The 13,042-nt window shown below is 42.4% G+C and overlaps 1 protein-coding gene across 2 annotated transcripts in view; it reads right to left on the bottom strand.

Moving 5' to 3' along the window:
• The window catches only part of PPP1R14C (protein phosphatase 1 regulatory inhibitor subunit 14C), a 104,265-nt gene that overhangs the window by 16,618 nt on the left and 74,605 nt on the right, over nt 1–13,042 (bottom strand). Inside the window, exons 2-3 of one of the 2 annotated variants that reach the window (XM_049903466.1) lie at nt 8,900–8,983; nt 6,582–6,614 (exon numbers count right to left, since the gene is read on the bottom strand). In XM_049903466.1, the coding sequence (XP_049759423.1) occupies nt 6,582–6,614; nt 8,900–8,983 (117 nt within the window). The remainder of the gene's footprint in view (nt 1–6,581; nt 6,615–8,899; nt 8,984–13,042) is intronic. The other variant, XM_049903472.1, reaches the window with a different exon arrangement.

Raw genomic sequence — 13,042 nt, 5'->3', positions numbered from 1 at the left:
TTCTGGCTGTATTTCTTCCAAAACTAGTTTGTTCATTCTTCTGGCAGTCCATGAATATTCTTCGCCAACACCATAATTCAAATTCATGTAACTGGGCATACAGAGCCCTAATGAAAGTGTGGCATTAAAACAAACAAACAAACAAAATACCTTTGCCATCGAGTTGATTCTGACTCATCACAACCTTATAGGATGGAGTAGAACTGCCCCATAGGGTTTCCAAAGAGCAGCTGGTGGAATTGAACTTCCAACCTTTTGGTAAGCAGCTGAGGTCTTTAACCACTGCACCACCAGGGCTCCTTGGACCAGAATCTCTTTGCCTACTAGTGTAAAAGGAGCCCTGGAGGTGCAAACAGTTAAGCGATCAGCTCCTAATCAAAAGCTTGGTGGTTCAAACCCAGCCAGCTCCTGAACAAGAGAAAGACCCTGGTGATCTGCTCCCATAAAGATTACAGCCATAAAACCCTATGGTACAGTTCTACTCTGTTACATTGGGCAGCTGTGAGTCAAAAATCGACTCAATGACACCCAAAAATAACAACTAGGGTAAAACTAAGTATACTTAAGGTATAAACCAAAAAAAAAAAAAAAACTTGTTGCCATGGAGTCAATTTCAACTCATAGCAACCCTTTAAGACAGAGTAGAGTTGCCCCACTGGGTTTCCAAGGCTGTAAATCTTTACAGAAGCAGGCTGCCACATCCTTCTCCCTCAGAGAAGCTGGTGGGTTCAAACAGCCAACCTTTTGGTTAGCAGCCGATGTTTAACCACTGCGCCACCAGAGCTCCAAAGTTATAGATGTCCTAAAGCCACATTCTGTTAAGCAATTTGCTTCCTAATTCAGAGAACCATTGAATAACCTAACACTGTGGCATTTCTATCCTTTTATTACTACCTTAATATTTTTTTGGCACTTAAAATTCTTACCACTATTAACTGCGGCCTTACCCCTGACCAGATAAGGGATTGTTTTAAAAACGGACATAATGTTCACTGCTGAGCCTCAGCCCCTGGATTAGTTACAGGCACATAGATGTTCAAAAAACATTTGTTGAACAAAGGCATAAAAAGAACATAGCAAAATGCCAGCTGTGTCTCCCCCAGTCACCCATGGGGCTTTTGTATGTCGTAAACACCCAGCTTATACTTTCTCTCCACGGCAATCAGCTCATTGAACAGGGACGTAAGTGTGTCCATGTACTTTGGTGTAGGCATAAGCTGAGTAATAATTTTAAATGATAGGCTAAAATGCTAAATGGACAGAGATCTAACATGAACAGCATGAGTTGACAACAGTCACCACCAAATTTCTCAGAAATGAAGTCACCAAGACACCTTCCTAACACCAACACAGAGTAACAGAGCAGTCCTGGCTTCAGAAAACACGGTCAATTTCTATTTACAAACCAGCATCAGACATCCCTTTCCTTCACCAATACATGACCTTGGCACTTCCATGGCCCAGCAGAGGACTGGGACCTGGAAAGGGCTCCCACCACCTACTTGCAGACTTAGTCATCCTGGATGAAGCCCTGATGCATATCAACTTAGAGGCTTTGATTTTTAAATGATAGGTAATGCCACAACCGCTATTTTATAAAAAAAAAAAAAAAACGCACGGAAAGAAAAATCTGATGTTTATCAGAGAACAACGGTGCAGCCACCTTCAACTATAAAAACAGATTTTTCAAAGCCCATTAGCTGGGCTGACACCTCCCCTAGCAGATGGTTGGGCAGATGCCCTCAAGCTCATATTAAATGCAATTTCTGTCCATCGTCCCAATACAATGTGGGTGCCATTATGTGAGCCAAAGACTTGAAAACTGTGCAAAGAGTGAGACTTAGGGAAAGAAAGCATTTAAGAATTTCCAGAGAGATAAAAGACTATCATAGGGGTTACAAATACCAGTCTGTGGTCAAAATTCACTCCAATAGCACCTCTTCTTAGCTTACCTTCCACTGTACCAGTGTCCGAGGGACTTCCTGCCCCTCCATTTCACTACCTAGGATTGGTTCTGTTAACTGCCAATCAAGCAGCCAGACGGTCAACAAGGTGGTCGTATAGCTCCTCCCGGCTAGCTGGCCCCAACACTCCACCCTGATTTTTACCATGCCCGTTAGATTATTACTACTACTGATCACTCAAATCCAAATGAAAATTATTCCTTTTCTTCTTGCATTATGTAGAAGGAACTATCCTTTTTTCCACCCTTAAGTGAGCCCTATTTTAACATCAGCTCTATCAGAAATGGTAACTGGGGAAAAAATTTATTCAACAGGGGAAAAAAATTAAAACACCATTCTTTGCAATTACTAACACATTAGTGTGGTCACCACAATTATATTAGCTAAGGCTACTGTGTTTTGCAGGGTTCAAATCAGAAAAAACACAGATGTCAAGAGTCCACGGTTTTGGAATATGAATAAAAATGGGAAAGGGGAAGCACAAGTCCTTTCCTTATTAACCTGCAACCCACAGATGGTAACACCATGGACCCAAAGTATATGACAGAAGGTGACACACCAAAAACATGATCACTTCTGGGTAATTAGCACCACTAACCACCCCCGCCAGTGCCACTGAGTCTACTCCAACTCATGGAGACTCCGTGCACATCAAAGTTTTCAGTGGCTGATGTGTTGAAGTAGATCACCAGGCCTTTCTTTGAAGGCACTGCTGGGTGGACTTGAACCTCCAAACTTTTGGATGGCATCCCAGCTTGTTAACCATTTGCACCACCCTGGGACTCCTTGGATAATCGGCAAATTATTTAAAGTCTACTCTTCTTCATATTTAATAATTCAAGAATATTGTTATTGATGAATTTGGGCTTTTTGCATATTAACATTTCCTGAGTTAGAACTGGCTCAACAGCAACTAAAAACAACAACAAATGTAATGGAGCATTTCCTCATATAGAATCAGGTTCAACAAACATGTTAAGGACCTACTACGCGGCCAAGTTTACACTATGTGCTTTCAAACCTATGTGGACTTCTCCACTTATTAACTGTCTGAACTTTGGCAAATTATACAGTCTTTCTATGCTTTAATTATCTGATAACAGCAGTATTAACCTCATGTCATTGTCAAGATGAAATAAGTTAATTGGTGTAATGTGATTAATTGATGCCTGACATATATTAAGTTCCTCTTGGGCTGTATACAGGCTCCACAGGAGCACAATTAAGTGTTCTGGAGGTATATAGACTGAGAGCCAGTTGTTTGAACAGAACAAGGGGATGATACATGGTCTAAAATCAGGAAAGGTGTGTGTCAGGGTTATATCCTTCCACCATACTTATTCAATCTGTATTTGTTGTTGTTAGGTGCTGTCAAGTCAGCTCCGACTTATGGTGACCCTGTGTACAACAGAACGAAACACTGCCTGGTCCTGTGCCACGCTTACAATCATTGTTATGCTTGAGCCCACTGTTGCAGTCACTGTGTCAATCCATCTTGTTGAGGGTCTTCCTCTTTTTCGCTGACCCTCTACTTTACCAAGCATAATGTCCTTCTCCAGGGACTAACCCTTCCTGTTAATATGTCTAAAGTATGTGAGATGCAGTTTTGCCATCCTTGCTTCTAAGGAGCACACTGGTTGTACTTCTTCCAAGACAGATTTGTTCGTTCTTTCAGCCGTCCATACTATATTCAATATTCTTCGCCAATACTACAATAAAAGCGTCAGTTCCTCTCCAGTCTTCCTTATTCATTGTCCAGCTTTTGCATGCACATGAGGCAATTGAAAACACCATGGCTTCGGTCAGGTGCACCTTAGTCTTCAAGGTGACATCTTTGCTTTTCAACACCTTAAACAGGTCTTTTGTGGCAGATTTGCCCAACACAACGCGTCTTTTGATTTCTTGACTGCTGCTTCCATGGGTGTTGATTGTGGATCCAAGTAAAATGAAATCCTTGACAACTTCTATCTTTTTTTCTGTTTATCATGATGTTGCTTATTGGTCCAGTTGTGAGATTTTTGTTTATGTTGAGGTGTAATCCATACTGAAGGCTGTGGTCTTTGATCTTCATTAGTAAGTGCTTCATGTCGTCTTCACTTTCAGCGAGCAAGGTTGAATCATCTGCATGTGGAAAGTTGTTAATGAGTCTTCCTCCAATCCTGATGCCCCATTCTTCTTCATATTGTGCAGCTTCTCAGATTATTTGCTCAGCATACAGATTAAATAAGTATGGTGAAAGAATACAACCCTGATGCACACCTTTCCTGACTTTAAACCAATCAGTACTCCCTAGTTCTCTTCGAATGACTGCCTCTTGATCCATGTACATATTTCTCATGAGCACAGTTTCGTGTTCTGGAATTCCCATTTTTCACAACATTATTCATAATTTGTTATGATCCACACAGTCCAGTGCTTTTGCATAACCAATAAAGCACAGGTAAACATCTTTCTGATATTCTCTGCTTTCAACCAGGATCCATCTCACATCACCTATGATATCCATGGTTCCACATCCTCTTCTGAATCTAGCCTGAATTTCTGACAGTTCCCTGTCGATATACTGCTGCAGCTGTTTTTTAATGATCTTCAGCAAAATTTTACTTGTATGTAATATTAATGATACCCAAACCCAAACCAAACCCACTGCCATTGAGTCGATTCCAACTCATAGCGACCCTATAGGACAGAGTAGAACTGCCCCATAGAGTTTCCAAGGAGCACCTCGTGGATTCGAGCTGCCAACCTCTTGGTTAGCAGCCATAGCACTTAACCACTATGCCACCAGGGTTTCCAAAGTTAATGATATTGTTCAATAATTTCCGCATTCGGTTGGATCACCTTATTTGGAATAGGCATAAATACACATCTCTTCCAGTCATTTGGCCAGGTAGCTATCTTTTAAATTTCTTGGCATAAACAAGTGAGCACTTCCAGAGCTGCTTCCATTTGTTGAAACATCTCAACTGGTATTCCATCAATTCCCAGAGCTTTGTTTTTTTTTTTTTTTTTACCAATGTCTTCAGTGCAGCTTGGACTTCTTCCTTCAGTACCATTGGTTTCTGATTATACGCTACCTCCTGAAATGGTTGAACATCGACCAATTATTTTTGGTAGAGAGATTCTGTGTATTCCTTCCATCTTCTTTTGATGCTTCCTTTGTCATTTAATATGTTCCCCGTAGAATCCTTCACTATTGCAACTCAAGGCTTGAGTTTTTTCTTCAGTTCTTTCAGCTTGATATGGTATGTTTGAGCATACAGGAAATATACCGACAATATATATTGTTTGACAAGATACTGGGGAGTTCAACAAAGAATAGCAATAGGTACTAGACAAAACGAAAAACAAGGTAGTCATCAACTCCAGAAAAATAAAGGCCTTTTCCAACATAGCAGCGATTGTGAGGAGGGTGCAGGACTGGGCAGCGTTTTGTTCCGTTCTTTTTTTTTTTTTTACATAAGGTGGCTATGAGCCAGAACTGACCTGATGGCACCGAACAAAAACAACAACAATACAAGAAAGGAGTTACTGCCATATTTCACTGTTTGGTTCAGGATTCAAAAGTATTTGTTTAAATCATAATATTATAAACGTCAACTACTGATTTAACAAAATACTGTTACATAACTTTGTTGAGGGGGTGGAGGGAAGGAAATCATAAAAGTATACTTAGAAATACTACGGTAACTAGCAGAGAAACAGCTAAAAGTGCTGCATAATATATAAATAATATAAATATAACATTAATATAAAATATATACCTCTAAGGAGGACTGAAAGGTGGGATAAGACATTAATATTAAAAATCTCTATGACTACAAGGTATAAGCAACGTAGGGGAAAAATGGAGAATGTAAGACTAAAGCTCAAATGAGTAACTAGCCTCAAACCAAATGACCGTGAACAGCTCAGTCACCGAAACTTCACATTCCATAAAAACACGTTTCCCTCTCATTTTGTAATTACGCCGCTTAAAATTCAGAAGTCCTCCCACTAATGCTTTGATGTTATAAATAGACTCCCAAGGATATGAGGGAATGTCTATTTTCTCTGATTTATCACCAACACCCATGGAAAATACTTCTTTTGCTAATATTTTTATTTTCAATCAAAACCTGAATTCTACACAGTTTGTGCTTTCAGTCATTAGAGTCTACGGTAAATGCTTTGGTCTAATCAGAGTGATATTCATTGCTTTCCACACATTTGATAAATATCCAAACAAAGTATAAAATTTCTTCTCCCAATAAAGCTAATTCTATTGAAAGAAAGAACCAGCTTTAAGCTTTTTAAAATGTATTATCCAGGTATAAACTTAAATAAAACTTTTACTAAAAGAATTCCAAATCCTTTTACAATTACCTTTGAGGTTTGGCTTTGATATAAAAGCAAGCGACACACCCTATCCCGTTAGGCTTTAGTCTTCCTGAACCAAACATGGTTAGGCTTAGAAATAATGAAATTAGTACCATTCAAACATACGCAGTTACGACTAATAATTTACTTAGAGTACACATAATCAAGCCCACTTATTGTGGTTTAGCTTTAAAAATAGACCAAATGATTTAATAAAGAACAAATTCAAACATGACATTTAGAAAAAGATTTGTTTACCTCTGTTGGTTTGTAGCAGTCTACAAGAGCTTCCTAAGATTAAATACAGAGAAGGATGGTTTCATTAGTTAAAATTAAACATAATTTTTAAAATGAAACTAAAAATCATTTCATCCTTATAGTATTATTTTAAACATGGTAAATCATGGTTTCTTATTGACTATCTAGAATCACACTTTTTTATTCTAGTACCAGTCGGTCATTTGAACATATAAAAAGTTGTATCTTTAATATGAAGGAATGCCTTGTTCTTCAGAACATGCATACACACACACACACACGCAACCTACCACAAAAAATTTTTTTTTAATAGGAGATTTATATTTTTGTATTACCATAGCACTGAAGACTAAATCTCACCTTTGTCAATCAGGTTATGAATATCTCACGGATTAAAAAAAAAAAGGGCCTATGTTAAGGCAAGATGGGAGCTATCAGAGTCTCTGTTAGGTTGTAGGAGTCCTCACGTGGTGCAAACAGTTTAATGTGCTCAGCTGCTAACTGAAAGGCTGACGGTTCGAGTCCACCCAGAATAAAAAGAAAGGCCTGGCAATCTACTTTCAAAAGATCACAGCCATTGGATACCCCACAGAGCACACTTCTACTCTGACACACATGGGGTCACCATGAGTCAGAGTCCACTAGACGACAACTGGCTTGGTTTTGGTCTGACTTAGGTTGTTGTTTGCGGGGAGATAGGGACTAGCTGGCTCCATAAGCTCACACTGAGGACAGCCTTCCACAGTGCTCAGCCCCACCACTCCGATTTTCTTTTTATTAACTGAACGCAACCTACCAAAAACCTAAAACCAAACCTGTTGCTGTTGAGTCGATTCCAACTCATAGCGACCTTATGGGACAGAACAGAACAGCCCGATAGAATTTCCAAGGAACACCTGGTGGATTCAAACTGCCAACCTTTTGGTTAGCAACCATAGCTCTTAACCATTATGCCACCAGCATTTCTGAATGCAACCTAGAGGGATCCAAATGGTTTCAAGCCCACCCATCTGGTCAGTGACTTTTTACCCCCTCTTCATGCACGTGTGTGCACGCGCGCACACACACACACACATCTTTCCTTTTAGCTGCCAACTTGGTTAATATTAACCTAAAGTTTCAACAGTATGTGAGAAGTGGTGACAATTATGCTGGCCGTGGTGAGGGGGGTCTGGCCAGGGTTCGGCCACGCTCCAGCTGTGACACAGCCTCTGCAAGCCTCTGTGTTCTCACCTCAGAATCAGGGCACCATGACCTGAGGACAGCCGAAGCCTCTTTCAAGTTCTAAATTTTAACAAAGCTTTTTCTGTCACTGTATTTCCTACAGAACTAAAAAATAAAATAAAACCATTGCCGTCAAGTTGATTCCAACTCATAGTGACCCTACAGGACAGGGTAGAGCTGCCCCATAGGGTTTCCTAGGCTGTAATCTTCATGAAAGCAGACTGCCACATCTTTCTCCTGTGGAGTGACTGGTGGGTTCAAACTTCTAGCATTCGGTTAGCTGCTGAGGGCTTAACCGCTACACCACCAGGGCTCCTTTCTACAGAACTACTGCCTGTTTTATCTTATTGTTTTATAACTAGGTTACTATTGTCTCCCAGATAATCCTACCACACACACAAAAAATCAGTAAACTAAGTGTTCACCACTCCAGGGACACCAGTAATCATTAACACATTAAACATACTCATACATTAAAACGTGCCTTTTGATAGCTTTTACTGATTTATTTGCCACTGGTGATAGCCAACTGCCATTAACAGTATCATCGGTGAACGCTAAGGATAGCAGCAGGTCAAAGGTCAACTAATTTTAGAAACTCCCAACTGCAGATTTTAAAAATTATGGATTTGACCTCCTCTGGAAAGGGTATTACTTCACTACTCTAGACTAAGGAAACATGAGACATCTCAATGTCCATCGTACTAGAATGCTATAAGGTGAGTAGAAAATAGTTTATTAAATAGAATTATGCTCTAAGCAAGCTGATCTAAAACTTAATTTCATGAATGATACAATCCACAACTGGTAAACGGGTCTTTGGGGGCAGAACCAGCTGTCTCTCCCAAGAGAGGCTGGAGAAACCCATGTTCGTATGGTGTTCTGACAACTGACAGGAGTCAAGAACTGCCTTATCACCAGGGACCGTTATGAATGTATACTCAGCACCTCAGTGCTCTCCTCCGTGAGCGGCCAGTGCCTGGGCCCTGAGCTGACTCGGCCGCAGGGCAGAATCCACTCACGCCAAGCTCCAGAGACCCAAGTGTACGCAAGCATTGCTTGTCAGAAGGTTGTAGATTTTGGAGGCTGCTTACCTGTAATTTTACAGCTCTCTCCTCTTCACTGTCTGCATCAAGAAGATCGTCAATGTCAATTTCTACTTCTGGCATTTCTTCTTCCTGGGGAGGAGGCAAGAAGGTATTTTATTAGTGAGAAAGTAAATTGTACTGAACTAATTTAAAAACTAACTTAGATGAGTTAAATAAATGCCTGGATCATCAACTGAAGGGGGATGACAGAGTAAAGAAGGATCCCCGGTGGCACAGTGCTTAAAGCACTCAACTGCTAATGGAAGTCGGTGGTTCAAAACCTCCAGTGGCTCCATGGGAGAAAGATATCACGGCCTTAGAAACTCTGTGGGGTAGCTAAGAGCGAGGACGGACTTGCCGGCGGTGGGTTTGGTTGGTGGGGCAGAGTAAGTTGGGGGGAAGGATGGACTAGGGGGAAGAGGGGAGAGAGAAAGGGGGGATAAGAGGAAAAGACAAAGAGGGGAGAAGAGGGAAGGCAAGAGGAGAAAAATGGCAGAAGGAAGGAAAAGAAGGAGGCAGGAGAAAGGAGAAAAGAGGGAGCAGAAGGGAGACAGGGAAGGAGGAGCAAACGAGATTTAAGTGACAACAGTAGTAAAAAATAATTTCTACTTTTTAGCAGAAAACTGACTTGTGAGTATAGAAAGGAGCACTGGCAGATTATGGGAAGAGCAGTGAGATATGCAGTTGGTAACGACCCAGCTGTTTATTTGGGGCCCACATCTCTCCTCACAGCCCTGGGTCTGGGGAAAACCAATCCCACCACGGGACTCCTGAGGCAGAGCACTCGGCTCAGGCCTGGGCATCAGCATCGCCCCATCAGGCACTGATGCCAGAGAGGGCACGAGAGCCACCTGAAGCCAGGGGGCGGGGAGCTTCAGGAAAAGAAGGTCTTTCATCAGAAGAACCTCTGCCCTGAACTGAGAGCTGGCTAAGGAAGAACAAAGCCCTGGCAGCCACCTTCCAACCACTAAGAGAAGCAAAGTTTAGGATAAGTCTGACCCCATGGTGGGCAGAGCAGGGAGAAATATGAACACAGGGCTCTTGATAACAGTATCGAGCCACTGAGTGAAACCACCCTGAAGCCCACCCTGCCTGTGAGCCAGTGATTCCCTTTTACTGTTTCAGCAGGAGTCCCTGGGTGATGCAAAAGGTTAATGCAATTTTCTGCTAACCAAAAGGCTGAAGGTTCCAGTCCACTCTGAAGTGCCTCAGAAGAGAGGCCTGGCAATCTACTCCAAAAACGTCACAACCATTGAAAACCCTACGGAGTACAGTTCTACTCTGACACACATGCGGTCGCCATAAATCGGAATCGATTTGACAGCAACCGTTTTATTGTTTCAGCCACTTTGAGTTCAGCTTTCTATTCCTGCAACCAAACATACCCAGTACAGAAAAGCGAGTGAGAAAATCTAACTGGAGTTGGGTGAAAAACTGCACTAATTGGGAATTTCTACTTCCAGTACGAAGTAGGTCTTTGCTACCTCTCACCTCCTCTGTCATCTGAGTCTTCTCTCTACCTCTCAGAACAGGACTTTAAATGTCAAATTAAAGCAGTATTGAAGAGAGTCCTGAAATTTTGCATTTATCTTTCCCAGGGCTTCAAACCAGTTCATTCTGGTTCAAACTCCTGCTGAGAATTTGCGTTTCCACCCCAGATACACTGAATCAGAATCTACATTTTAACAAGATCCCCAGGTAATTCTTACGTATGACACATTTTGAGAACCACCACTCTGCTAGTGGTTCTCAGAATTGGTCCCTAAGCAGCAGCACTAGCATTGCCTGGGAACCTGTTAGAAACGAAAATTGTCAGCAGGGGTTCGAACCCAGAACAAATGGGTTTAAAGACCTGATCTTTCCATTAGGAGCCACCTGCACCCCAGCTCCTCCTAGCCACAAGGAATGGCTGAGGGGTGTCTGTGAAACAGAGGGAGAGGCGTTGTCTTCACTGGTCTGCAGAAGCTCTCACTGTCTGGTCTCCCTGTGCAAGCCTGGTTTCCTGAGTATCTCCTTTCTAGTTACGTTCATTTATTAAGGTAACAGCTCTCAATCTTTTTTTTTTTTTTTTCCTGCCCCACCACAAACCTGGGAAATATGACACACTACCCTGACCCTGAGGAACACTTGCTCCTGTGGGCAGGTCCTCCTTGGGCAGGAATCATTCCAGAAACAACCCTCTCCTAAGACCCCATAATAATGAGTCAGAACTTGACAGCAACAGGTAGTGGTTTATGCCTGCTTCTGTGGAGAATTTCTGTTTAGCTCCTTTTGCTCAGGTGTTAAGCATATATAACTCTCTTCAAAACCAGCATTTACCAAAGTGAATATTTTAGGTCTCATCTGCAAGGTTTTATATTCCTCAACATAATTTTCACATTGGTACTTAGTGATCATTTATTCACCTATTAACAGGAGCTGATACTATAGAAATCGGAAGTTTTATTGCTTCAACCAGGATAAGGCTAAAGGACGACCACCTTTCTACTGCCAGGAGCAAGAGCTCTGGAGCCGGGGACATCCTGGGTCAAAGGCCAGCTCTGCTGCTAACTCGCTGTGTGACTCTGGGCAAGTTTCTTAACCTCTCTGGCCTCAGTTTCCTCATCTATAAAAATGGGAAAGGAAATAACTACTTCATAAGGTTGATGTTGGGATTAAGTTAGTGAATTGATATCAATTTCTTAGAATAGTACCAGGCCCAGAGTTAACACTTCTGAGCACTGATTGTTATTTCTATACTGGAAGAGATACGATCCATACTGAAAAGCTCAGATAAAACAGAAGTATAATTCTTACTAGGGTCAAAATCTCTTTAAAAAAAAAATAATAATATGAACGAAAGATGAAAAGGATTATCTCCTTAGAAAATTCTAATGACCTCAGAACTAGAAACCAGTGCTTCTTACTGGACAATAGTGATTAAAAAAAAAAAAATTGTGGTTGATTTGATTCTGACTCATAGCAATCCTATAGGACAGAGCACAGCTGCCCCATAGAGTTTCCAAGGAGCAACTGGTGGATTCGAACTGCCAATCTTTTGGTTAGCAGCCATAGCTCTTAACAACTGCACCACCTGAGCTCTGGACGATAGTGATGGGGGGGTGTGGCGCGGAATTAAAACATAATCACCTGGCCTCTGAGATGTCAGGAAAGCTGTACAGGGGTGGGATGGGCGTCTGGCCAGCAAATATCTGTGGGTGCCTGACATGCCCTAGGAGCTCAGCCTGCATCCGGAATGAATGGAGGCGCCCTGCCCTCCCAGTAGATGTTTCTGGGCCTGTGGCTTTTTCATCCTTCACCAGAGTCCATCCTGTGCTTGTACCCAGCCAGGATGACTCTCAGACTGGGACAGAGCAGCTGCTTAAAATGAGATGCCATTTTTTAAGCCCACCATGGGCAGGGCAGAAGGCAGTGGTGCCTCAGTGGAAGAATTATCGCCTCATGTGTAGCCACCACCCATCTGCCAGTGAGGGTTACGTATTGCTGTGAGGCTGAACAGGTTTCAGAGGAGCTTAAGAAAGGCCTGGTGATCTGCTTCTGAAAATCAGCCAGTGACAACCCTGTGAATCACAATGGTCCAATCCTGATGTGCTTGGGGTCTCCATACAGGGCTGACTCGACAGTAGCGAACAACCACAACAACGGAAGGCAGGGATGTGGGGACAGATGGGGCTCTGTCAGGGAAGAGGACGCCAAGAGGAATCTGTGGCTACTCTGTTGTCAGAGCACAGGAACCCAAAGCAGAAGTGTGGGCCGCCTCCCTCTCTGGGCACCAGCCTCCCTGGCTGCCACCCCTGACCTCCAGCGTGACCTGTGCCCAACCTCCTGATTTTGTGTATATTTAAAATCACAGTGGAAGAAACACTGGTGAGGGAGGAGGGTTGTTTAAACGAGCCATAGGTAGACAGCTGTGTAGCTTTCGAGGGTTTGCCAGGCTTTCCATGGCAAAGGGACCAGTGGGGACTAAACCACCAACGGAGAAACTCACCAGATTACAAAGCAGTTAACCGCTGGTAGGAAGCCACAGTGCAGATAAATCACCCAGGGTCCCCCATCGGGCCAATGAATGGTTAAAGCGATAGCAAAAGGGCTGTGAAGAAGAGCCGAGCAAATACTGCTGTTCTGGCAAGGATGCCTGTGATTAATTCA

Source organism: Elephas maximus, chromosome 1 (genome assembly GCF_024166365.1).
Source record: "Elephas maximus indicus isolate mEleMax1 chromosome 1, mEleMax1 primary haplotype, whole genome shotgun sequence".
NCBI classification, from domain to species: Eukaryota; Metazoa; Chordata; class Mammalia; order Proboscidea; family Elephantidae; genus Elephas; species Elephas maximus.
The sequence above is the reverse complement of the archived record's forward strand: the minus strand, read 5'-3'. Positions and strand labels throughout refer to the sequence as shown.